General features: G+C 41.9%; 1 protein-coding gene across 8 annotated transcripts in view; it reads left to right on the top strand.

Annotated features, from left to right (window-relative positions):
* The first annotated feature begins 237 nt into the window (after positions 1-237).
* Positions 238-27,452, top strand: part of HNRNPM (heterogeneous nuclear ribonucleoprotein M) — a 39,061-nt gene continuing 11,846 nt past the window's right edge. For 3 of the 8 annotated variants that reach the window (XM_079915576.1, XM_079915574.1, XM_079915572.1), the window contains exons 1-8: positions 8,954-17,490; positions 17,576-17,669; positions 18,787-18,978; positions 19,641-19,794; positions 20,660-20,709; positions 21,592-21,652; positions 24,226-24,327; positions 26,091-26,168. In XM_079915576.1, the coding sequence (XP_079771702.1) occupies positions 17,592-17,669; positions 18,787-18,978; positions 19,641-19,794; positions 20,660-20,709; positions 21,592-21,652; positions 24,226-24,327; positions 26,091-26,168 (715 nt within the window). In that variant the 5' untranslated portion in view covers positions 8,954-17,490; positions 17,576-17,591. Of the gene's footprint in view, positions 368-8,922; positions 17,491-17,575; positions 17,670-18,786; positions 18,979-19,640; positions 19,795-20,659; positions 20,710-21,591; positions 21,653-24,225; positions 24,328-25,592; positions 25,638-26,090; positions 26,169-27,452 lie in introns of those variants that run through there. The other 5 variants (XM_079915575.1, XM_079915571.1, XM_079915578.1 and 2 more) reach the window with 4 other exon arrangements.

Below are 27,452 nucleotides of genomic sequence, written 5' to 3'. Positions count from 1 at the left end.
TGGAGAGCGGATGGAGTATCCAGTAGGCGCCAAACGCAAGTTAGTTGCGAGAATGAATTAGTAACAGCTGACGATGCGCGCCTGCGCGCGGCGGGGGCGTGGCCCGGAACAGGGGCGTGGCCCGGGGTTGGAGGGAAGGAGGCGGGAGGCCGCCGCGGCGCGAGCAGACGTTACTGGTCGAGCTGGATCACGTGAGCACGCAGGCGCAGCGCCGCGCATCCCGCTCGCTCACACAAAGCCCAGACGCGGAGAAAATGGCGGCAGGGGTCGAAGCGGCAGCCGAGGTGGCGGCGACGGAGCCCAAAATGGAGGAGGAGAGCGGCGCGCCCGGCGTGCCGAGTGGCAACGGAGCTCCGGGCCCGAAAGGGTGAGTACTCCACGGCTCCTTGTCCCTGGCCGGGCACTTCTGCGGCGGCCGGCGGCGGCTCTGTTAGGTCTTGGCGGCTTCCCACCGGCGCGGCCTCGGCCGGGCTTTCCCCTCAGGGTCTGCCGAGGGTGGGGGCCGCCCAGGCCGTGAGGGATGAAGCCGGGCGGCCCCGGGAGCGCCTCTAGGACAGCTCCTTCTTCCCAGGTCTCGGGCCTCAACTCTCCCGGTCCCTCCAGGCCGGGTCCGACCCCGACCCCGACGCAAAGGCCTCAGGCTGGGCCTCTGCGCGCGGGGATAATGGCGCGCGGGCCACGGAGCCGATGAGCCCCGGAGTCCGCGACCCGCTCGCCTGTCGGGTGACCTTGGTTGGGCGCGTGGTTTCACGTCTCTCCGCAATGGCCTGGGGCCTCAGTTTCCCGATCGGTAAAGTGGGGGGAGGGGAGGGATTGCGCACGCAGGATCTCGCCCGTTGTCGGTCCGGGTAAACGGTAGCAGAGGCGGGTGGGTATCGGGAAGGACCGCGAGGCCGGCTCCGGGAGCCTCCTCCCCCCCCCGCCCCCCGGCGCGCGCCGTTCCCCTCCTTTCCAGCCCCCCCTCCCCCGTCCCCGCGATAAGTGCCTCTGTCGGAACCGCCCCTCGCTCCACGCTCTGGCCATGGCTCAAGTCCCTTACCTCCTCCCCAGGTGCGCAGTAGGTATTTGTGGAGAGATCGGACCTGCTGCTCAATGTTCAGCCGTAGAAACAAACTATAGGGGGGAAAAAAAAAGGAAACATTCTCTTCCGTGTTCCAGGGGAAGATTTTTCCATCATCAGGCGGGTTAACCCATTTCCAAACTCCGTCACCCTTTCAGTCCTGGTTAGAGGTCTGTCTCGGGTCCTCGGTTTTTAAAGTTTCCATAAAGCTTTAAAGCATCACCTTATGTCCCCTTGAACCCCATTCATTCTGATTACAGGCGCCTGAAAGATGGAGAGACGTTTTGCCTCCTCCCGGCAGCTGTCGGGGGGAGGACAGGGGAAGGCTGGGCACACATTTGATTTGCCACATACGTTTTTTTAAAATTGTGGTAACATACGTAAGGTGAAATTTACAGTTTTAGCCATTTTTAAGTGTACGATTCTGTGGCGTCAACTGCATTTGCGGTGTTGTGCAGCCATCACCAGTATCCACATCCAGAACTTTTTCATCATTCCAATTAAACAGTAACTTCCTCTTCTCCCCCTCTCCTGGTTACCTGTGTTATACGTTCTGTCTCCTATGAATTTGCCTTCCCACAAATTTTTAATTGGAGTTCGTGGGGATTAAAAGTGAATGTAGTTAAAACGCTTTGTTAATGAACACTCACTAAATACTAGCTATGTTGTTGAACTTTCTCTCCTTAGGTGGGGAGGAACAAAATACCGTGGTTACTGGTCCTTGGAAATCAAGAGAAAGGCATCTTAGAAGTATTCCCAACCCTTTATTATTGAAAACTCTGGAAAGGGATGTGTTCATTTAAACTTTTTTCATTACCTATTTCCTTTATTTCTTTATCACAGGATGGAGTGCTGCTAGAATCGTGCTAGGTGAGAAGTTATTAGTTATAGATTATAGCATCTGGGGTACATTTTTCAAATTTCCCATTTTCCACTGTCCATTTCCAAATAGTCATTTTGTGACTGATTCCAAATAGTCATTTTGTGACGAACGTTAACACATGGGCTATTAGAAAGAATCTGAAGGTTTCAGAGCTAAAAGAGCCCTTGTTGGAAAGAACCTCAAAGTCTAGGACTGCTTAGTAGAGACTATTTTAGAAAGTTACGAACACTTAGATCTGTTTGGGAGGGCCATTGGAAAAGTTAGTGTTCGTTGTGTTTTTTTTACATCACAGAGTTTTTAAAGCAGAGTTCTTTAGAAAACAACCCCTCTACCCCCACAGGGAAGGCCAAGGAATATTTTTGTAGTAAAGTAATTGTTCTGTGGTATTAGTAAAAGGAGTTACTAGGTAGGGAGCATGGAGGGGCTCCCCTCCCCCCAACCTAACCAGCTGGGGGCAGTTAAGAGGTGTTCCTCTAGGGGGAGGAGGATGAAAGATGATGGAGAGAGGCACAGGAGAGTGTCCAAAGACTAGGGATTTTTATATATTTATATATTTGATATGTATTTATAAAGAACCCAAACTGCTGGAGCACTGGGGGCCAGCTGGTGGGCAATGAATTCCAGACGAAGGAATTTAGATTTTTATCTTGAAAGCCTTTGAGGGATGGGAAATGAGTGAGACTGGATTCTTCTTACCTTTGTCTCCACCAGGAGTGGAGTGTGCTGTAAACCAAAAAGGCAGTGAGATAGCAAGCTTGATGAGGACCCCAGATGGGACAGCTTGTTTTGCAGTTCCTTTTCTTCTGGGTATAAGAGGAGGATTTGTTTTATTTTGATGAGAAATCTGTTCCATCTAAAGACAGTCAAGGGACTTCCCTGGTGGTGCAGCGGTTAAGAAGCCGCCTGCCAGTGCAGAGGACACGGGTTCAATCCCTGGTCTGGGAAGATCCCACATGCCGTGGAGCAATTAAGCCCGTGCACCACAGCTACTGAGCCTGCACTCTAGAGCCTGCAAGCTGCCACTGCTACTGAAGCCCGCGTGCTTAGAACCCGTGCTCTGCAACAAGAGAAGCCTCCACAGTGAGAAGCGCGCTCACCACAACTAGAAAAGCTTGCATGCAGCAGCAAGACCTAATGCAGCCAAAAATAAATGAATAAAAAAAAAATTAAAAAAATAAATTCTGAAGTTAAAAAAAATAATCAAGATTCAGAGTTAGAGTATATTAATCAGGAGGTAAAAGCGTTCATTTTAGAGGACTATGTAGGCTTAGGTTTGATTTTTTTTTTTTAATTTAAAATTTTATTTTTTAAAAATAAAGCTTGCACTGTCCATTTAAAATCAGTGACTTAACCTACTCCACTTTCAGAGTAACCTTGTGGCTGAATCAGAAAACTGAGAGAGAGGCTATTTTAAAAATGAAACTTTGTATTTAGTATAAATTCCTGGGGATGTAATGTTAGTGTTGACACTGTTTTACAGTCAAGAAAAACTTTTTTTTTTTTTTTTTTTTAAACAATTGAGAAGACCCAGGTTAAGGAAATTGACCCAAAGAATCTGGGGGAGGCCATCTTGACTCCAGGTCCTTTGCTGCTTCCACACACCACCCTGGTAACCTCTCACTGAACACAGTTATTTAAAGTGTTTTTTTTTTAACCAGATTCTCCGTGCTTTGCAATGATTTGAGTGTTTGCTGTACTTTAAAAAGTGATGGTATACTTGATAATAATTTTGAGGCACATTTGATTGTGAGCTCAAGATTAGAATAGGGGCTGTAGGTTGTTTGAATGCATGCTGCCAGCTCTTTGCTTTCACTTTGCTCTTTGATTTTATTCATGGCTAGGCAGGGAGATGCTAGTCTGCAAAGATTAGGTTGCTTGTTTCATTTAGGAGTTTGCAGATGGTCTCTCCCATTACCATGTTTTGCAGTCATAGAGGTGAAAGCTGAATTGCTCCTTTGGTAGTCTGTAATGAGTACAGTGCCTAGGTTTCCTCAGCCACGGCCCCAGTGGGCTTATTTTAAAGCTTAATCAGTATGTGCAGTGGTAGAAGGCAAGGAGTGAATCATTCTCCAGAAAATTTTTGGTACAAAAATATATCATTGCCACAGTTAGTGTGCCAAGTCTCTCCTTTAAACTTGTCAGAGTGGATAAGTAACCTCCTTGCACAGATGAAGGAACTGAGGCCTGACAAAGAGTTGGTGACATTGGGGTTCAGACCTAGATAACCCTACCTCTTAGTCACCCGTAGTACTGCTCCCTTAGGTATTGTGCTTAACATTTACCAACCTGCTTTTTGTTAGGCTGATTGTTGATTCTCAAGACATCCCTGTGAGCTACATGGATACAGGTTATGCTGGTTTTGCTGGTAAAGAACCAGAGACGGAAAGCGCTTAAGTCACGTGGGTAGTGAAGAGGTGGACCTGGAGCTAGAATAGTGCTGTGAATAGTGCTCTCCACATCTTAAATGCATTAGGGGAAACTCAGGATTGAAAGGGTTTCTGTGAAGAGTCATTTTACATAAGGGATGGTTCTCAAGGGAATATGGGGGGTGGGGGAGTCTTTTCCCTCAGGAGATGTGGTCAGGATTTCAAGGTATCGGGGTTGCCGTTTCAAACTACACTTGATTGAAAAACTGTGAGAATAATGAGAGTATTATATGTGAGAGGGAATGCCATGGAGGCGTAAGGGAGGGTAGGGATTCACTGTTTTACATGGTGAATGTGGCAGCCCTTGGTGAAGTAGGCAGGCACTCAATCTTTTTACTTGTGATCTTTATGTACAGTATAATTCTAGTATGGTGGAGCAGTGACATGTTAAATTATCAATTTTCAAAGAATGCAGTCAGTGAAACAATTCCAAAGCCATATTAAACATACTTAATCTATTTTAATGATTTGAGAGGTTCTTGCAGATACTTTGGCCTTATCTTTATTGATGTATCATGAATTAGGTTGATAGAATGTCAGAAAAAGTTTTTTAACATATTGGGTCTATTTAGAACTTCAGGTAGATGATTGGGTGCCAGAATCAGATGGGGTGTTCATTGGGAATTGGGAGCCACTTAGCAAGGAGAATATTGGTAAGACATTTAGCTTGCTTAGGTAGCTTCAGTTTCTTTGAAAGATGACAAATTTGTTACTTTATATAGGAGTTAAAAGTCAAGTTATATTGGGGTCAGGTTTGAAATTTAAGAAACTAGTGGAAACTTAAAAAGTGTATAATTGGGGCTTCCCTGGTGGCGCAGTGGTTGAGAGTCCGCCTGCCGATGCAGGGGACACAGGTTCGTGCCCCCGTCTGGGAATATTCCACATGCCGCGGAGCGGCTGGGCCCGTGAGCCATGGCCGCTGAGCCTGCATGTCCGGAGCCTGTGCTCTGCAACGGGAGAGGCCTGAGTACCACAAAAAAAAAAAAAAAGTATGATTGGCACAATAAACTGAATAAGTTGGAAGTGTACGATTTGATACCCTCACTGAATCAAGATAATAAATACAACCATAACCCCCTTTGCTCCCCCTTTGTAATCCTCTGAGTCCTTTTTTTCCCCACCCCCAGGCCATTAGGATGCATCAGTGGTTCTCAGTGGGGTGATTTCTTCTTTCCCTTCAGGGGACGTTTGGAAGTGTCTTGGAGATACTTTTGGTCTTCATTTTCAAGTCTGAGGAATGGGGCTGCTACTGGCCTCTCTGGGGTAGAGGTCAGGGATGCTGCTGAACATCCTACAGTGTACAGGGCAGCCTCCCACAACAAAAGGATTATCTGGCCCCCAAATATCAGTAGTGTTGAGGTTGAGAAAACCCACTATAGATTAGTTTGCCAGATTAGATTTTCTCAAATATAGTTGTATATGATGAAATATTACCATATGTACTCCTCTTTTGTCTGATTTCGAGTGTAAGTATTTTGAGATTCATCCACGTTGTGTGTAGTTCATTACTTTTTGCTGAGTAGTATTTCAGTGTATGGATATACTATAGTTTGTTTATTCATTTACCTGTTAGTAGACATTTAGATTTCCTTTTGGGATATTACAAGTAATGTTGCTATGAGCATTCGGGTCTAAATTTTTGTATGGATATATTTTCTTCTGGGTAAGTATCTAGTTGTGGATAATGTATGGTAGGTGTGTTTTAACATTTAAGATTCTATAATCTAAATTTGGGGTATTTAGGATAAAGCAGTTTATTTCATCAGTGTAGCTAAATTATAATCTACCTATAAAAATGTGCTTCTAAAAGGTTTTCACAGTTAAGTGTTATATGTATTTTAGGGCTAGAAGCATATTCCCCTAATTTTATCCCGAAGGTAAGTGAGAAAATTGAATTAAACATTTAATAAATGGGCTTTTCTTAAACTGTCACATCATCTATACTTGAACATGCATCACGTGAGGTTTCTTTGAGGGTGGTTTTCTACAATTCTGTCAAGAATAGAGTTGATGGTGATTATTAGAGTTACAAAAAGGTCAATTTTTTAAGAAACTGGAAGTGATGAGATAGGAGGAAACTTCTCAGAGAGAGGAAGTGATTAGCCAGAGAAAGACTTGGGTGTAGTAGTGCTTTGCTCACACCTTGGCCATAACCCATTTGAGCTGCTTTCTTGATGATGAGCCATGTGAGGTGGATTAACCCCAAACCAAATCCCCAGCTTCTGGGGTTAGATTGGGTAGTTTATTCTTAGCAGTAATGATGCATGGCAGAATATGGCCTAGACACTTTGTTACCTACTATGTCTTGTAATTCGTTATTTATACATTTTGTAACTAATAAGGTGAGCTGGGCAGTCTTTGAAAACCCAGGCTGGAAGCATTACTGTGTCATGAACCCTGTGTCAGAATAATGTTTTTTAATGTAGATTGTAGAATATTTGGGTTTCAAAAGAAACCAATTCTAAAATATATTCCTACCCACAGGCCCTCTGTAGGCCCATGAAATGTAGGTTGATCTACATTTTATGAATTGTTGTAACACACTTCCTCCTTATGTAGGGAGGGTGAGATGCATGCTCTGTCTGGCAGACGGGTGCAGGGCTTTCATATGGAGTGGATGGGTGGACTGTGCTTGTGGTGTGCAGTCAGCATGAGGAGGGTCTGTTGTGAGCCTGGGTAGACAGAGTGAAGAATTCTAGGAATCTGGGGATTGGTGTGGCCCTACTCCCCCTCCCCCATCTGCCGGCCCATGTGAAGGTCTGTTTATTGCATGTTGGTATAGTTCAGATCATAGAGGAAGTTGCTTTCCTTAGTTTTGCCTAGGGTGATAACTTCACTGGGTTACCACTTGGCACGGCTGTGTTTGGATATGAGGGACCAGTAGAAAAAAATACTTTGGGGACTACAAAAGGTTGCTGACTTAAATTTTTCCAAGTACACTGAAAATCCTCCAGCTACCATTGATGTTTGAACAATACCCCTCCCCCACACAGGGAAGACATATCTTAGAATAAAGATCAACCCTTTACGTTAAAGAAGGTGGTCTTATAAATCATCAATGCTGTAATCTTGACTTTTTGTTTTCTTTCCATTTTTGTTGTGGATCACAAAGTCTCTGCTAGAATCTGTAGTTTGGGAGTCCCTTGATTATCACTGGTGGAAAGCATAGGGCTTGGGAAGCAGAAAGTGCTGGACTTAGTGCCCTGAGAGGACTTCTGTGGCTGCTGCCTCCCCAGTTGTTCCTGGTCAGCTCTCACAGGTGTCTGCCTATGGTCAAAGGGGGCTCGGAACAGCCACACGCAGCCGGCACAGGGCCTTGCCCTGCTGTGCACACCCTGTCCGGTCCCTGGGCTATGGACTGGGCTTCCAGCCTGTCTTGTTCTGTGCTTTGGGAGCCTGCGTTTCTTGTGAAACTTTTCCTGCCCACTCTTAAGCCAGATTCATACCTGTAGAGCTTAGAAATGTTAACTCCATGGAAGCACCTAACACACAAAGGTAAAGAGGATTACAGGAAAGGCCATGTCAGAAAAACGAATCCACCCTTCTTTGCCAAAGGTGGAATTGTTTGCGTGCTGTCTTTTACCTACCAGCGTTGCTCAGACTTCAGTTTCCCTAGCCTCAAAGTAATAGGGTTGAGTAGAGAATGGTTTCTTTCCCTTAAAAATTTTGTTTTTAAAAATTGTGGTAAAATATATGTAAATTTTGCCATTCTAAGATGATTACGTGTACAGTTTAGTGGCATTAGGTACAGTGTTGTACACTATGCCAATAGCCACTCGCCATTTCCAGAACTTTTTTCTTTTATCATCCCAAACAGAAACTCTAGCCATTAAACAGTAACTCGCCATTCCCACCTCTCCCCAGTCCCTGGTAACCTCTATTCCTTTTGTCTCTATGTCTGGCTTATTTCACTTAGCATAATGTTTTCAAAGTTCATCTGTGTTGAAGCATGTATCAGCACTTCATTCTTTTTTTATGGCTGACTAAGTAATATTCCATTGTATGGATCTACCACATTTAGTTTATTTCATTCATCTGTTGGTGGACACTTGGGTTGTTTTCACTTTTTGCTATTGTGAATAATGCTGCTAATGGTGTACAAGTACCTGAGTCTAATTTTTTTCCGCCCACAATGAAAGACACTTTTATTTGTAAAGCTAAGATTGGTTGGACCTATGTGTACCACCTCATTTCTGTTCCATGAAATGTTATAAATCTTCTTTCTCTTTTCCTGTTTCTGTCTTGGCGTTAAAGCACCTTGGGCAGGGAGTTGGCCTGTCTCCCCCACCTCTGTTAGAGCCCCACAGGAGTGTGTGAAGGCCTAGGAAAGCACATTTGTCTTGGGAATGATTTTTTTTGATAGGTGGGTTTTAAGGAGCGTACTACTGCAATATTCTGCTGTATGGACCACTTTAGTTTGTTTCAAATCAGAATCAATATTAGTCTTGTGTTACATGTAACTTTGTGTGGGATTGTAAACCTGGAAAATCAAATATTGTCTTTAGTATTGTGCTAACATATGGACTTTTTTTCCCCCTCTCTTTTGAATTCAGTGAAGGAGAACGACCAGCTCAGAATGAGAAGAGGAAGGAGAAAAACATAAAAAGAGGAGGCAATCGCTTTGAGCCGTATGCCAATCCAACTAAAAGATACAGAGCCTTCATTACAAACATACCTTTTGATGTGAAATGGCAGTCACTTAAAGACCTGGTTAAAGAAAAAGGTAATGGTACTGGTGGTTGAGTAGGGTCAGAAGGTTGGTGTGTCATCTTCTCCGTGGATAATTCCTTGGTTATTTTTTTGTCAGTGAAGCTGTTCTGGGTAGAGCATGTGTTCTCTCCAGGCTTGAGAGTGAAGCCCCCCCATCCTACTTTTTTATTTTTACTTTTTGTGGTCATGCACTTGTGTGTCAAACAGGTTGTTTGTTTGATCCCTTGGCCTATGAATGATTTTACTGGCTTAATATGGTTAATAGGGCTTTGATTAAGCTTGAGGGGAGCCTCTTTGTGTTAAGGAAATTTTTTGAATTCTTCATATGAGGTGGGAGAAATTTTTTCTTTTTCCTTTTTGTTTTAAAGTTCTGGCGGGAAGGTAGTTTGTTTAAATTTTGTGGCTGTCTTCCTGGGATCAAAAGTTGGTAGCTGGAACTTGTGCTGCTCAGATCCTAAATTATAAAACCGTAGCTTGTATTTAAACTGTTAAGCTTCCCCACCCTGGGGAGGAAAACACAGAGTAGATTGGCAATTGGATAGCTCAAAATAAAGCATCTGCTGTGTAATTTGGTGCCTTTAGGCACACATCGGTCACAGCCCTGGTGTTAAAGTCTGGCCTAGGGCAGAGGAAGCAACTGAATGAAGCTCTGCTGCCACCAGGAGGTCCTAGGGGGTTGGTTGCCCCCATGGTCCTCTGCTTTACCCACCCCCCATTCCCACCCCCACCCCCGTGCACACCACGTGTGTCTTTCTTTTCATACTCTTGTTCTGCTTCTTTTGTCTTCTTCTCCTGATTCTGGGCCCTGCTGGTGGCACACAGGGCTAAAGAGATTGCTCAGCCCAGGTTTAAACAAAATTATTGATAGAGAACCATTTGTGTAATGCGTTGAGGTCTCCCCTCACCCCTACCCCAAGGGAAACCTAGAATCAAATTATTCTTAAATGGAGTCTTTTTGAAGGACTGAAAGGTACTGGTTTTTCTGGAGCATTCATAATGAAAAGAGATTTGAGCTTGATTTGTCAAATGATTAACATTTCAGTGACAGATGCCACTTGGATAGGCCATTTTGGTATGTGTACTGGTGCTCCCAGCATTGGGTTTTGAAATTATGAATGGCCCACTGCCATCATTGTCCCATCACTTAATTCAACCATGACATGCCAGAAGCACTAGGCACCATGAACCTCTGTACAGTCATGTAGGCTGCTCCCATGTAGTATTTCTCCAGGTAACATGGATGGAAAAATGTTTTGGTGTGAGATTTGTTTTCCTGCCTTGATCAGCCAAATCATTCCTGCCAATGCTCCTAGGGCAAGAGTGAAGTTTCTTCTTTTTGTCTGAAGGGCGTGTCATGTGGCATCCCAGATGCAGTGTTCTTGGTTTTTGGGACTGCTGCTTCAATAAAGCTTAGAATTTCTGTTACAGTACAGTTGGGTCTCATTCGAATTAGTTTTTGGAATAACCCCCAAATTTGTGTTCTCGTGATTTGGTTGAACCGCTGAATTGATACTTCCATTGATAATAAGGTATAGTAGTTCCAAGAACCAGGAATGTGGCTTTGAAAATGCAATTGTTAGAATTTTGTAAGAGATTGCAGGCCAAATTATTTTTCCATTTTTAGGAGTGTGTGAACCAGTTTTGGGACATGATGGATAAAGTAGGTGATATTTTTACTGCTTTACCATTCAGTAATTCAGTTTTGGAAGCCTTAAAGCTGGTAGCAGCAGCAGCCATGACGTTTCTGGATGTAGAAGCAGTTCACCTCAATTTCCTATTTTGCACTGTATTAAGTGTGGAGCCAGCCTGGTGGTTTATTTGGATACTTCCAAACTGGTTCTCATATTCCCTTGGCATACTGCTATTAATGCCCTGGCTCAGCCCTTTCAGTGTATTTTTGGTGGTGTAATTTAGAATTACAGGTGTGCAGTAAATCAGTTATTCTTAACAAACCTTAAAATGTTCTTGTTTAGAGCTCCCCTGTACAGGTTAAATTAATTACTTTCCTGTTTAATTAAATTATTAGAAGTATTGGATTGTGGTTAAAGGGATGCATAAGAGAAAGGTAATCTTTTTATGGTAAATCTTATACTCAGTATGTGAAGTCTAAAGAAATTTACTGTTTACATACGTACGGTTTCTTAAAAATGTCCTTATTTTCATTATGTGGTTTTAAAAAATATTTTAATTCATGTCTTGGTATACCAAAAATATGTTTCAATGATTATTTGAAATCTGAAATATTTACATGAAATGCGTTGCACATGTTTTAAGGTTTTTGAAGACTGTTGTTGCATAGGAAAAAAAGTTGCGGATAGAGGCACTCACACTCTAAAAGTATTAGTCTCAAGATAGTCTCTGAAGTGGGCAAACCACAGAGATTTGGGCTGTTATAATCCAACCACTCTTTATCAGTCTGCATTTCAAGAGTCTATTCCTGATGAAATCATAGTCCTGTTGTTTCAGGAAACTAGTGGAATAGCTAGAATTAGTTGTCCTCGGCTTAAAGATCTGAAAAATGCTCTGTCATTGCAGCACTGCCTATAATTGCTGCCTGTCAGAACTCAAGTAGTAGCTTTGAGATGGCAAGACGAGTTTTTTTCCTAAGAATAATCATGCCTGAGAGTGCCTCATGTACCCCTCCCTAGTTCCTGATCTTTTCCCCCTCCTTGGACACCAAGTGTATATTCTCCATGTTTGTTAGCATTTAACAGCCTTCTAGGAGATCCTATTAATAACGCATGTATTATGTGAACAGGCCACTTATGCCTTTTCCCCTGGATGGGATCAGAAAGCTTGTTTGGTGGCACTATCATGAAATCAGCATTGCTGACTTTAAAGAGAAAAGGTACTGAGAGCTTTGTTTAGTTCTGTGCCAGGGTGCTTCCCCTGCCCCCTCCCCCATCACATCATTCAGGGACACGGATTAAACAGCCTGCAGAATTGAGCTTGAGCTTTCCCTGAGCTTTCCCCTTCCTGCTCTAAGTGTCTGATGGAGCAAAGGAAAGGTTTCTATTGTCCGTCCTTTTGATCATGCTTATTTTTAACGGAGATACTACATGGAACAAATGACTGCTGTGAACACTGAAGAGTGGATTTGAAACAAAAATTGAGAGCCAGTGTAATAGGAAATTTGAATTGGAGATTGCCAAACCAGGTTTGAAAGTAAACAGTCTCAACAGCTACCTCATTTTCATCACTGGATCGATATTGGGATACACATCTCAAAAGTGTTTGACCATAAGGTCTGAGCAAAAAATTAAGACTTCCGTGAACAAAAGGTGATTGATCTTGGGAATTCTAAACTTAAATAGTGTTGTGCTGCATTACTGAGAAGTCCTGTGTGGATGAAGAAAGCTCATCGTCGGGCTGTTGTTCTCGTGGCCTAACCAGGGAGCCAGCAGCATTGAGGTGGGGCAGCTGCAACCTAGGCAGGACTGAGCTGCAGGAGCAGTGAGTAGACATGGAGAACAGTTTGAGGAGGAAAGAAAGGAGGGTCAGTGATACAGCTTACTCTCAGTCAGTCTCAAGTTTAGCAGCAGTCAGTTTAACTTGTGTAAGCAAAGATTTCTTAAGAACTTAATCCTTCTGTTTTTATTGAATACATCACTTTAAGTCAGTTTCAAATTCCAGCTGACAGAAAACTGAGGCCCAGAGGGCAAGTATAGTCCAGTAGTAAGTCTCTGTTGGCTCTCGAAGATCATCTACATTGTGGGCCTGTGGAGCAGAACTTTATTTTCAATTTAAGTAAAAATCCCTACTCAGTCTGTTTGGCTCCTTCATAGTTTCCTTTGTTGGAAATTCAGCCTGCGTTTTGGAAAGGCCTGTTGATGCTAAAGCATTCATATCTGTGGGTACTTGAGTTGAACCTTAATAGTGCAGCCTGCCTGGCTTATTTGTTGGTTTTTGGTCGAGTTAGAGAGGCAGAATTCTGTTCTCGTCCATGGAATTAGGAGCAAGAAGGTGCTTAATCATTTTCTAATTTTTCCATAAATTGAGTAATCATTGTATAGTATAATTATTTTGCCGTGTTTCAAGTTGTCTGTGTATTAAAGAAACAGGCTTTCCAAGTTAAAATATGCATTTATTCCATGCACCCCTCCAGTAGAGCATGCCCTGCTTTGGAGCTACTCCCCCACCCCCCTTTGAATTCTTTTCAGTGAAGCTTTAGCCCCTGTACTCCTGTGTGTGTGTGTGTGTGTGTGTGTGTGTGTGTGTGTGTGTGTGTGTGCGCGTGCGCGCGCGCGTGTGCGTGTGCGTACGCGTGTTTGTTTCAGCCTTGAGCAGTAAATGAAATGAGAATACAGAAACAAATACTCTTTGTGATATAAGTATGTGCAGGAGTGTTAAAGTAGCTCCAAGGGACTGTGTGAATTCTTTTGGGGTTGCTCATTATCTTACCCTCATGGTGATATGTTTTATTCTTGGGGTAGTATTTTTAATAATCCACCTAAATGTCGGTTAATTTTCTTTGAGCATTTTAAAGTAAAGGTAGGGACTTCTTGGTGGTCCAGTGGTTAAGACTCTGTGCTCCCAATTCAGGGGGCCCGGGTTTGATCCCTGGTCAGGGAACTAGATCCTACTTGCCGCATCTAAGACCCGGAACAGTCAAATAAATAAATATTAAAATATCTTACCTTAAAAAAAAATAAAATAAAGGTAGGTGATGACATTTGGCATTAGATTTTTCAGAGTCTTAGTTTTTTCATTTAGATATTTTGATGCTTAAAGCTGCAATAGAATTTGTCTTAGTAGCCTGCTCTTGGGATTCCATGGATTCCATCCATGTTCAGGAATGAGAGGAGCAGCAGTATTTTTCATTAATACCTGTGAATTCCGTGTCTATGAGACTTGCTACTGCCAATTTGTTAACTCTGCCTCAATCCTAACTGATCTGCTCTGGTTGATTTGCTCTTTTAAACTTCATTTCATTGAATGTGACCAGACTATGAATAGTTGGTAAATTTTGCCTTCAAAGTTTTGTTGATAGTTGTACTGACTATACTAAACAGGTCTTTGCTTTAATAATGTAGAACTAAAAGAGAGGTGGTCTTTTAAAGGTTTTCTTATTCTCTTCCTGTACGGAAGTATGAATTGGCAACTGTTGCAGATCCTGTAACAGTGATTTGCTTACATCTCTGAATTGATGTGGTCTCTCAGGGTAGAGATCAGAAAATTATGAATTCATGAGGAGCATGGTCATTATTGATGATACTCGGGAGCAACACTACTCGTGGTAGAGCCGCAAGGCTTGCCTAACCTATGGCTAAACTGATAGGTTGGAGGCTTTTTTAAATGTAATTTTTTGTTTTTAATAAACTATACCATTTGGGGAAAAAGAGGGAACATTTTAAGCAGAGTATTGGTGCAGAGGATTGAAGTTGGATTTGTGCTGTCTCTAGAATGTTAAGTAGAAAAAGTCCTAATTTCTAAACCTGGCTTTTTGTAAAAATGGTTATGACCATGGAAAAAAGTTTGGTTTGGACTTGCTTGGTTTCTGGGTTGCAATGACAGCTTTTTGATATAAATCAGTGTCTTTATGGGCACAAACTAGAAACTTTGAAAATGCAACAATATTTGAATTCTGACAACATAGTTACAGCTGTCAGTTAGATACTGTGATTGTTTTAGTTATTTTTAAGGTTATTAGGCGGTAGTCATAGCTCTAGGAAGTAAACTTGGGGTTGGGTCTCTTTACTGTCTTGACACTACTTGGCATTTTCATCAACGTGGAGACAGGGGCTGTTGGTCCTCAAATGGCTGCTGCTGTTGAAACAAATGGCTTTTAACATGGCCTCAGGAATGACCACAACATTTTGGGAATTGCTTTATTTTTGTAAGGATAACAGAAGGCCAATTTGTATGACTGTCCCTTGGCTGTGATCATTTTTCAGTTGTACATAGTCCAAAAGTTAAACTATACCAGTCCCTCCTAATTCGTTTCTTCATTTCTTTGCACTGATTCTCCTTCCTGTTTTGTGCAAAGTGCTGGTTTGGTTTGTAATATTTCAGGAAAGGACAAGGGAGGTGAGGCTGTACAGTTAAACTTTGAACACTTGGCCTTCTTGCTGTCAACTGCCATGCAAATATACTACTAATAAATATGCCCTTCAAATTTTTAAAAATACTTTTACTTTACATTTCAGTCTTTCCTTGGTGTATTAATTTTAAAATCTTCATAATAATTTTAATATCCTTTGAACAAAGGAATTAGACTAGGAAGGACTTGGGCCCATTAAGAGGGTTATTTTTACCCTTGGCTGCTAAACCAAATTGAAAACTGAATGAGAGAAGGCTTTACCATCATAAAAATAATCGTTAAAAAAGAAAAAGTATTTCTTAGAACAAAAGCCCTTTCTTGACTTTGGAGAGCCTGCTTAGATATTGTTTCCACAAAGTTAACACTTAAATTTCTGGGGGTTTTTTGGTGTCTGTGTGCCATCTTCAAGTTCAGCAGCCATTTTGGTGGTTGTCTAGGTGGGTTCTAACATCTGGTTGTGGTGGTCATGAATTGGCAATCCAAACCTTGAGGAAAATCTGCAGAACCTTTTGAAATGCTTTGTTTTTCCCCTTTTGTATAGATTAGCATCCTAAGTGAGTCTGTGTAGCTGTTTAGATGCAAACTGAGCTCTGAGTTTGCATTTATCTTTGTCCTTAAATGAGAAGGTTGAGAGAGCAGCAAGAATACAGCCTGGCTTAATTTTAATTCACTGAAGAGAATCCAGATGCTGCTCTGGTTTTGTGATAGAATATTTACACATCCTACTTGTGACGGTTGTGGAGCCTAGTGCTGTGTGCAGGACCAGCCACAGAATCTGTGGGGCCCAGTGCAGAATGAAAACACAGGGCCCCTTATTTAAAAATTACTGAGAATTTCAAGACAGCAACAGAGCATTAAACCCAAGTGCATGGCCCTCAGTGCAAAGTCCCATGCGATTGGACAGGTTGCACACCCACGTAGCCGGCCATGCCGTGTGTGCACCTTTGAGGATATATATTATACATATACGCGTCTTTGTAGTTAGCGTTTGAGCTCAGTTCAGTGGCATTGCAATTTGTGTGCTGTTCACCTTCTTGCAATATTAAGAGTGTATTTGTAAAATTGTTTTTCTCTTTCCCCAAAAAAGTGAATCACGCAGACTTCTTTCCTGTAGATTTGGATTGCCTCTAGTCATGAATGAGTATTTCAGACAGGGAAATTGATATGGAAATCTGTGGAAATAGCTTGTTTGAGGTGGGAGGAAAATCAAGGACATTGTTAACAAGTTTCACCTACTTTTACTGCACACCTGTAATGCCTAGTGTGGTGGTTTAGAGAATATGGAGTGTTTCTGGGCTTTCTTATAAGGCAGAGGCTCCATACAAGGTTGCTGATGATTGTTCTAAATTCCCATTGTTTTCTTGGCTTTTCTCCCTTGGTTTATGTGTCGTCTGGAAACTGATTTGTAGTTGGTGAGGTAACATACGTGGAGCTCTTAATGGACGCTGAAGGAAAGTCAAGGGTAAGTGTCTGAGAGAATTTCTTCTGTGGATTTACTACATGAAAAATGTAACTGTATGGTGGCGTGGAATCGAATGAAATCAGGAAGGCAGTGAGTGCTCATGTTATAGTAGCTATGTTTGATTTTGCCAAACATTTGAGTGGGGTGGGAGGGGATTTGCAAACGGGAGTCCCGCTTTTCCAAATGGCTGGGCAAAGAGCTTTTTGGTATTCTGTTTGGATGCCCAATTTGGATAACTGGGGACCAATAGCAGCATTGTCTCTTTGTTAACAGAGGAATTGGCTGTGTGTGAATTATGCATGGAATTTTAGCGGTGGTATATTAATGTAAAACGTGTGTTCTTGTCTAGAAAATGTTACTTTTGGTGTTTGCTGTATTTGAAAGTTGTGTGAACCAAAGATTCTGAAAAGTTGCCTTTGTGCCAGTAAATTGTAAAACAAATACTAAAACTTGAACGTTTAAAATTGGCCTAGTTTAAAGAGAAAATTAACTATTTTCTGTCGTGCAATAGAATGGCTTAGAATAATCAAAAGGATGAGCTTAATTTATGGAAGGGATGGATTTAGGAGGAGTATGATAAGGAATTGATTGAGTACAGAGAGAAGCAGATCTAAAGTTTGTGTGATTTCTCGGAGAACCTGAATTTAGGTCTGCTCATTATAACTTCAGCAGCTATAGTGCAATGCTGGTAATGTGAAGGAAGAGGAGATACCAAGGAGCTGAGCTCTTAATAAGGAAGGCTAGGCAAGACACTTCTGTCAGCTTCCCCTTAGAAGGGTTAATTTAAAAACTGTTACATAAATCATATTTTTAATTTATAACTGTCATTGAAATTTACTATTTCTTTTTCTTTTCTTTTTTTTCCCTTTGCTCTTCTGACTGTCTGTGGCTTCTTCCAAAGGGATGTGCGTAAGTATTGTCTAGTTACTTATTGGCACTTGAGCCTTCTAAGTTGTAGGACTGGTTTCACTTATTTCCTTTTGACTCTTCATAGCGTTGTTGAATTCAAGATGGAAGAGAGCATGAAAAAAGCTGCTGAAGTTCTAAACAAGCATAGTCTGAGTGGAAGACCACTGAAAGTCAAAGAAGTAAGCTCATGAAACACCGTGGTGGATACCATTTGTAGTTGTCGAGTGTCCCTGTTTCGAGTTAGGAAAAGACAGAATAGTCCTTGATGACATTTTACGGAGCAGAACAACCTGTTGTCGTTAACGAGGAGGGTCAGTCACAGGCTTCAGCAGTCATTCCTGTAAGCACTTTGGGATAGTGGCTGAGCACATCTTGAGCCACTGCTGACTGCCTTCCTAACATCTCTGATTTGTATTAGGCCAGCCTGCCTTGGTTTTCTCAGGGGCAGTCAAACTGAGTCCATGGTTTTTTTTTTTACTGTGTGTGTGTTTGGTTTTTTGTTTGTTTGTTTTAAGGTATTCTACATCTACAGTTTTACTCAGTCTGAACCCTGTTCTTTGCCCATCTTTTTTCTTTTTTAAAATGAGTTTAAATCCTTTTTCATAGCTAATCCAAATCAGGTATCTTCTCTCCCTGTAGGGAAGTGGGAGACTTTTTGTTAATTCAATCCTTCCTTGACTTATTTTTACCTCTTATTCTTGGAGGAAGATCAGTATATGCGAGCTCAGAGAGGAAAGCATGGTAGCGCTTAAGTTCTCTTGTGTGAAGGTAGCACGCAGAAGGGCAAAGAGTTTAAGAATATTGTCAACACCAGAGATGCATAAACCTTTCCAGACTTTACACATGAGTCAAATGCCTGAATACTTGAAGGATGGAGTACCTTGGTGGTCTAGAGCTGTGTTTTCAAACTTTTGGGAAAATCACCAGTTGGGTTTGCAGAAATTATAAAACCCCCTTGAGTTAGTGAGGTTCAATTGTACCAAGCCCTTGAAGATCTTATTTCAACCTGGAAGTTTTAATCATGTCATCCCCCCGCCCTCCCTTTTTTTGTTTTTTTACTTAGTTAATTGAGAGCTAAATTCTACACCCTTTCTTTCTTCCTCATTCTTTTGGCTAGAATTGTTCCTGGCCTGGTGGTTTAGTTTTACTTCATTTGAATTTTTTGTTACAGATTTTGAGAAATGGTTTCCAAACAACCTCTCAATCTCTGAAGTTTTGGGGGTATCACTTACTGTGGGAGCATGGTTTTAATTGTCACTGGGTCAGTTAAATGTAACCCTTTTGTGCTTGTTTTAGGATCCTGATGGTGAACATGCCAGGAGAGCAATGCAAAAGGTGATGGCTACGACTGGTGGGATGGGTATGGGACCAGGTGGCCCAGGAATGATTAATATCCCACCCAGTATCCTAAATAATCCTAACATCCCAAATGAGATTATCCATGCATTACAGGCTGGAAGACTTGGAAGCACAGTATTTGTAGCAAATGTAAGTAAATGGAAACATTGTTTCATAAAGTTTGATTTTCTACTTTAGACAATCTTGTCAATGTGTTATAAAAGTAGTTCTGACATTTGAGAAGAAAAACTTAAAAGAGGGTTATGTTATCTTCTTGATTTATTTAAAAAATCATCCTTGGGCTTGGCTTTGTCCCCTAATGACCACTGCAGTCATAAGCCACACAGGCTTGACCATGGTCCTCTTGGGGCCATGTTTATGGAGTTTTGCTGGTGTGTATAAAAGTAGGTGCAGGGTAAAGTGTATGAGCAGAGATTGTGTATTGACATTTCCCTCTTCCTGTTAATGTCTGGGTGAATGGTAATACTTTGCCATTTGCACAGGGAAGTATTTTTAAAAGAAAGTGGATTGGGGAGGATGATGGTAAACCTTATCTGGGGAACAGCATTTTTTAGTATTCACAAAATAAGCATTAACTTGAAAGGTATGAGGTGACTTAAATTGTTATTTCAGAGAAAAGAGTAAGTAGTAGAAGGCAAACTTTCGTAATCCTGTTTGAAAAATTATACTGACATATTTTTGTGACATTATTTTTGTGACATTTTCTAATGCTTGTTTTCCAACCAGAGCATGTCACATTCATGTAGTAAAAATGTTTACAATGAGATTTTCCTCTCCTTTCTCTTGGTTAGCTGGATTATAAAGTTGGCTGGAAGAAACTGAAGGAAGTTTTTAGTATGGCTGGTGTGGTGGTCCGAGCAGACATTCTTGAGGATAAAGATGGAAAAAGTCGTGGAATAGGCACTGTTACTTTTGAACAGTCCATTGAAGCTGTGCAAGCTATATGTATCCTTTGATCGGAATTCAACTCCTGGTGAATTTAGTTTAGCCTAAATGTTGTATTAGTAAGACAGGTTTGTGTGGGGAAGTGGTGATTTTGTGTATTAGTATTTCCTATGTGACTCGAGAGAATACGTTACTATGGATATTACTAAGGGAATACAAAGTATCTACATAGTATTGTACTTATGTAGATAGAAGAGATGGTTAGAAAACAGGCACATATCCATGAGTGGTCTTTTCCATTGTCTCTTTTTAGAGGAGACTGGTTTGAAGGGAGAAGTCCAAAGAATGTGCCACTGGAGAGAAATTCAGTGTTATTTCATATGTAAGCCCTTATAGGGCCCTATCTCTTCAGTGGATTGACATTCTGGAAGAAGCACTTCTCTCTGACCCTAGGCTGCTCACCCTACTCACCCGAGTTACATCTTTGTAGTCACAGGGAGAATACCACACATGAACACTGTCACTAAACTCAGGCACGATTGTCACTGAGTGTATTACCCGGAAAACATGGTACTCCAAAAAATGGTAGAACACCTGGCTTATTGGACACACACAGAAAACTGATGTCAGTGCTTAATTTAAGAGGAGGATGGTTTGGTGAGAAGTGTAAGGTTTTATGAATGGCGCGCCACACCTAAGGAGTAAGCTGAGGTTTCCTTTTTTTCCCCTTGAGTGTTATTTATTGTCCCTTTAATGCTTACTGTAGGAATAAATACTTGAAAGTATAAACAGGAATCAAAATTGCTCATAAATTCACCACTTAGAGGGACTGGTAGCAGCAGTTGGAGTATTTTTCTCTTAGGTATTTCTGTTATGCTGTGCATGTTTCTAGAATTGCAGGAAATAGCCTTAATTGTAATATCAGCTATGTTTAATGGCCAACTGCTATTTGACAGACCAATGCACGTGAAAATGGTAAGTTAATAGGATCTTTCCTTTAATATACTCAGATAAGTTTAGCAAAAACATGGGTTTATTAAGAGTATACATACACATAGCCACTGTACTTTCTTTATGGATCAGTCCAAGTTAAAGGGTACAGCACATTGAGCAAATTTATGACAGAAATAACTTTTTGCTCATGCACCTCCTCAGATAGTTTTTCCTTTGCACAGTTACTGGCATGGTCAGGAGGTCACTTGCATATCCTGCTTGAGCAAGTGATCAGTTTCACAGAATGGTTTTATATATATAGGTTGCCAGTTTTCAGAGTATTGCAGTACGTTTAATTAGCATCATATCTATTGTGAACATAATTAAATCTGATTCAGAAAGCCTTTAAAGTTCTGTTGAAGCGTTTCAGTATAAACATTAGCCCAGCTATGGCTGTGCCCAAGATGCCAAAGATAACAGTATTAATACAAGCATGACCAGAACGTGCTGAGGGCAGTCTAGTTAGTTAGGGTTCCAAATCAGGAAGGACATAAAAGGAGCTCTAAAGGAATTTTTTAGTTCCTTTAAACATTCAGTTTAGTTTTTTGAATAGATAATTGCTTCACATGATTCAAAAGTCAAAAAGCATGAAAAATTCAGTGTGGGAGTCTTGTTCTTACTTTATGCCCAGGTTCCATCCATCCCCCACAGTGATATGAATGTATATTTTTTAAATCTTTCCCCCTGTACATAAAAGGTAGCAACTAACTCTCACATATTCTTTTTATACTTGCATGTTATTCTGTGGCATGGGTGTATCGTAATGCATCTAACCCGTCCTCTGTTGATAGAAATGGTTTCCATCTTTTGCTGTTGCTAACAGTACTGCAGGGAATACTGAGATTTATTCATTTTCTCTTTCAGGATGAGAGGGCCTTACCAAAGGGAGATTTTTTCCCTCCTGAGCGTCCACAACAACTTCCCCGTAAGTGTCTCAGTTATTATGGCTAAAATTTTGAATTTGATTTATTCTAACCAGAAAGCTGCAATTACCTTTGAACTTGTGCCATGTCATTCTAGTGCCGTGTCAGTTATCTTGACCATTCTTGAGTAAAACATTCAAGAAGGTTGTTTGTTTGTTTGCCCTGTAGATTTTTCTGGGTGAAAAAATGAGTAGAGAGATTCACAACTTAGGAAGGATTGTTAGGATTACACTGTGGTGTGAGGCAGGCTACTCGGGATGTAGAGGCTGTAGCTGGGAAGAAACAAACTGCAAAGGGAATTAAAGCCAGGTTGCACTTTGGTTCAAAAGAGATTGGTTATTACCATGTGGCCTAGCAATTCCACTCCTAGGTATACTACAAGAGAGCTAAAAACTTAACATCCACACAGAAATTTGTGCACAGATGTTCATGGCAGCATGATTCCAGCTGATGAATGGGTAAATAAAATGTGATAAATCCACGCAGTGGAATAGTACTCAGCCGTAAAAAGGAGTGAAGTACTGATACATGCTACAGAATGGATGAACCTTGATTCCATCTCTGAGAAGTGTCTAGAATAGGCGAGTCCACAACAGGTGGATTGTGGTTGCCAGGGGCTGGGGAAAGGGGTGAGTGGAGAGTGACTGCTTATGGGGATGGGATTTCTTTTGGGGGTGATGAAAATGTTCTGGAATTGGGTAGTGGTAATGGTTGTATAACTCTGAATATACTAAAAATCACTGAACTGCACACTTAAATGGGCGAATTTTATGGTGTGTGAAGTACAGCAACCAGAAGTTTTACATAGTGTTATTTGCAACATGCAGGTGAAAATCTATCCTGGGACAGGGAAGGCTTGTTGGTTGGTTCGTCACCGCGTGGGTGGAAACAGCGCACAGTAGTGAAGTCCTAGGCACTCCCTCTGGCAGGCCCACAGAGAGCAGCAGAGCCTGAGCACAGACAGCCCAGGGAGTGGGGGTGAGGGCCTGCTGTAGCATGAGGGTTGGGGAATCTGCGGTGCGGGCAGGGCTAATCTGTAGAAGGAAGACTGGGTGGTGGGTAAGGGCAAAATCTGCTTGTGCTGTGCTAGGGAGGACTTCCCCCGCTGAGGCTGCTGGGGTGGAGCTGTTTGGAGGGCTGGCCAGTCCCTCCTGTCTGGAGCCGTGGTTCAGCTGTGGGAGATTGAACTGAATGGGAGCCTAGATTAGAACACTAACTCTTCTTCGCACTTTAGGATTGTAGAAGCATCATAGAGGCAGATTTGAGCGGAGGTCTGTGGTTTCAAGAATAGGAGATGGCTTATCTGTTGAAAGTTAAGGACCCCATTTCCTTGTCATAGTCAGTGTGATCACTTGCAGTAATTACCCAGGAACAGGGCGATGGCTCTTGTTGACTTTGGGCCTGGAGGAGGGGGGTGAGGGCTGCTTGGCAGCCTCGTCTGGCACACTGGGCTCCACGGAGCCCATTATCTGTGGCTTTTGGTCTCCCCAGCACATTTCAGAGGGTTGACTTCAAAGTCTTCAGTGCTTTGGGGAGTAAGTAACCTTGGTGAGCTCTTGCTGCTGTTTCTATGCAATTTAAGAACAGGGATTTTAATCAGATTAAATATTTGGGAACCAGTGTCAGGTTGTTTTAGTGAACTTTGTTCCCGTTTCAGAAATCTCACCTGGTCTTGGTTTAAGCCTCCGACCCATGGTGACCCAGAGCACTGTAAGTGTCTTAGGCTGTCAGGCCTTGTTGGCTGCTCCCTGTTTGTGGAACAGGGAGTTGAAGGTGGTTTGGGTACAATGCACGCCTTAGGAAGCTTTCTGGGTAGAAGATACATTCTTTGAATACACTAGCTTCATTGTTGTTAAAACTGCCTGCAGCGGAGTAAGAATAGTGTAAGCCCAGTGTGTTAATTGGCTGGTTTATGACATTGTTTATCGTGAGAAAAGTCCTTTGGGTCTGCAGGTTGAGAGGTGTGGGTTGGGCATATGTGTACCGCTTGCCACCTGATGTCTCCAGTTGCCTGTTTTGATTTTAAACATTTCTCAGTTCACGATTTAGGGAAACAAATCGGTGTTCACAATTCTCGTTGAGTGGGCTGTTCATGGTTCTACTCTGTAGTTTTCACGTGAACTGATTTTTAGTTGCCCTTGTTTTATTTTTTAAATTTAATTTAATTTTTTAAAATTTATTTTTCCTTTATTTATTTTTGGCTACGTTGGGTCATTGTTGCTGTTCGTGGGCTTTCTCTAGTTGCGGCGAGTGGGTTTCTCATGCAATGGCTTCTCTTGTTGCAGAGCACAGGCTTTCGGCGCATGGGCTTCAGTAGTTGTGGCACGTGGTGCCCTTGTTTTATACATACCTCACACTCTAATCCGTAAAGTTGTATAAGAGCTTATGCCTTAAAAGGGAGAGCTCCTAAATGCGCCCTTGTTGACTCATGGATTAGACCCTGGGTTTGCTGGTGGAGGTGGGTGGTGGGATAAGCATAACAGCTACACGGTAAACCAAGGCTCTTTTTGGCTTTGAGAGTCATGGTTTCCTGAGTAAGTGGAATCAATACTCTGACTTTCTCTTCTCCTTTCAGATGGACTTGGTGGTATTGGCATGGGGTTAGGACCAGGAGGGCAGCCTATTGACGCCAATCATTTGAATAAAGGCATTGGAATGGGCAACATAGGACCCGCAGGTGAGAAATACGGTGTACCTCGACTGGGGATTTTTGGGGAAGTTAAAGTTATTAAAGTTAACTATTGGGATAATTGGACATTGAGTAGTTCAAATGGAATGAGGCTTTAATTGGGACAAAATTAATTCCCTCCTTATTTATCTTTGATGCATTTTGATAAAAACAGTATTTTGTATTTTTACCAAGTTGAGTGTTCTTTTCTAAAGCTATTATGCTTGCATTTTATCCTCACGAGACCTTCTGAGCTGAGGTACTCAGTTAAACCTTTTGGTAAAAGGAGGCAAGCCAGAGGGTTGGTCTTGCTCAAGGTCACACTATCAGTTAGTGACAGAAACTGTAGGTCTCCTGATCCTGGGACCACAGCACTGCCACAGTCTATTACCCAGACCCCCTTGGGTTCTCACCTGGTGTTGACATGGCTTCTAGAGGTAGGGGCGTTGGTGGATGCAGAAAGGTATGGAGGGCCTCATTGCATGACCGCATAGCTGTCATAGGCCACAAGGACGAATGATGCACAGTGTTGTCTTTGTTTAAGAAGAAAAATAGCTAATGAATAAAAGCTTTGGCATGTAGAATAAACTTTGAACTTCACTTTTTAGCATTTTCGTTTTCATGCAACGAAGTATTCGTATATCATTTTAAAATATTTCATTTTTATAACCTCAGGCCTATGTCTTTCTTGAAATTCTTTGAATTGCAAGATGGATGCCCTCTACCGTACTACTGTCAGTTCTGCTTATCCTTTGACTCCCTCCCAGATTAAACTCTGGGACTGACCAAAACGTCTTGGCCCATCACCTTGGGTGGCCAGTCTGAACACCACATCCCCTGATACCTCAGAGGAAAGGCTGCGGGTGGTGGGGAGGGAAGCCTCAGCGTTTTGAGGAACTGCTTTTTATTTAGAGCATTTTACCTTTAAAAGGGAGTTTTAAATCTACTTCTGTTCCGTAGTCTGTACCTGATATTTATATTTCATGTTTAAAACTGTCTACCTTGGGCATTTAATGAAACTATGTGGACACTATAAAATTTTGAGTCACATGGTGATTATTTTGTTAAAGGCTTAAATAGTTTTCCTGGAATGTACTAGTTTGACAGTTGAAATGGAAGAGCCCCCACCCCATTTTTTGCACTTGGCAATTAAAATATATTTGTAGTCAGGGATATTTTTGCTCATTTGCTGGTGTGGAATTTCTTGTGCTTTTTAAGTTCAAACTTTACTGCTTTGACATAATTTTAGTTTGCATTGACTTTTTCTTTTTAAGGAATGGGAATGGAAGGCATAGGATTTGGAATAAATAAAATGGGAGGTAAGAAATTTAAAATGAAGTACAAATGTAATTACTTTTAGGTATGGTTTTCCCTCTTTTTTTGCCCCCTTCCTTTTCTCTTAAGCCCTGCATGAAATTCTCACTTAGGTTTCCAAAAAGTTTGAGTCTAGAAATAACTTTTACCTGTTGATCCTTCTAGTGGGTGTCTTGGCCTTTGGTTCTGGCTTTGTCACTAACTAGCTCTGTGACCTTGGGCAAATCACTCCATCTCTCTGGGCCTTCTTTGCTTGTCTCTTCATTGAGGGGGTTGGATCAGATCAGCCTTTTGAAGATAGTGATTTTTAAGTAAAGGCACTAGCCTTTTTTCTCCCAAAGCCCTTAAGTGAGTTTTTGGCAGACAGTGCCGTAGGTGAAACTTGTAAAAACATTTTTCTTTGCTTGTTCAGTCTGAGTCTTGTTAGGCTGGTGCTAAAATGCGAACGTCTCTTTCAGGCATGGAGGGACCCTTTGGTGGTGGTATGGAAAACATGGGTCGATTTGGATCTGGGATGAACATGGGCAGAATAAACGGTAAGATTTGTGTTTCCTTCCTGCTTATACCTACCTTTGTTGGCTGTTGGCTCTCAGGTGACCTTTAGGCAGCAGACCCATTTTTAATAAGTGATTTCTCGCTTCCACTTCTGTACTGAATCTGATATCTTTGAATTGCCTTAAATAGTTTGTATTCCAGAAGCTAGACTTAGTGGCAGGGAAGTGTTAATTCCCTTAGTTACTTAATTCTTGAGGTTTTCTGTGTTTCAGATCTTCCCAATAATTGTCCAATAAAACTTTAAAGCTTTCCTGTTGCCTCCAGCACTTGTCTCCCCTGGAGTGCTGGACTGGGTGAGTTCTTGACCATCTGCTCTGATGTCTCCAAATTGTGAGCAGAGGCATTTGTTTAATTTAGCATTTATATAATGCAAAATTTGGCATACTATTATTTAAATCTTCCAGCCCTCCCAACTTAATAACCGAAATATAATTATATCACTTGTAGTAGTAACACTGTGTTATTTCATTTAGTCCTCGCAAGAACCGCATGACGTGTAGGTACTGTTATCCCCATTTCATTGGAAACTGAGGCCCACAGTGACTTGCCTAAGGTCCGATGGCTAGTAATGGTGGGATATGGACCCCGGCTGTCTGGCTCCAGAGCTTGGCTCTTAATCACACTGAGATTCTGCCTTTTAGAATTGCCTTCAGGCGTCACCCCCCGCCCCCCCGCCCCCGCCCCCGCCCACCAGCAGGGCTGTAAAATGCCAGGAGAAACTTGCTGTTATGAAAATCTGTCTTTCTAAATCCTCTGGGTGTGGGTGGACTCTGACCCACACCTGTGGGAATGCTGCTGCTTTTATACACAGACTTTTCTGAAATGGGAAGTTACTAAGGACTTGGGGTTTCTTTTGTTTTTTCCTTTTTAAATTGAAGTATAGTTGATTTACAATGCTGCATTAATTTCTCCTGTACAGCAAAGTGACTCAGTTATACACATAAGGACTTGGGTTTAAATGTTTCTTTGCTGGTCTGTAGTAACATATCATGTGAAGATGGTACAGAGCAAGCAAGAACCTTACTAGGATAGATATTAACTGTCAAACTGCAAAGAGTGACATTCCTGATGAATAAGCTGCCCTTCTTCATGGAGTGCCTTGTTCTAGATGATGATGAAGAGATTCAGGAAGGTTCTTACCATTAATAAGGAATGAAGGGACAAAGGTCTGTGTTTCCAGTGTGCTTTCAGGCTTGCCTTTAGCTCATGTGTGCATGGAGTTTTTAATAAAAAGTGAGAGTTGGAGAGGTCTGGCTTAATAAAGT

This window comes from Stenella coeruleoalba (assembly GCF_951394435.1).
Source record: "Stenella coeruleoalba genome assembly, chromosome: 3".
In the NCBI taxonomy this organism is placed as follows: Eukaryota; Metazoa; Chordata; class Mammalia; order Artiodactyla; family Delphinidae; genus Stenella; species Stenella coeruleoalba.
Note: the sequence above shows the minus strand (reverse complement) of the source record. Positions and strands in the feature narration are given on the sequence as shown.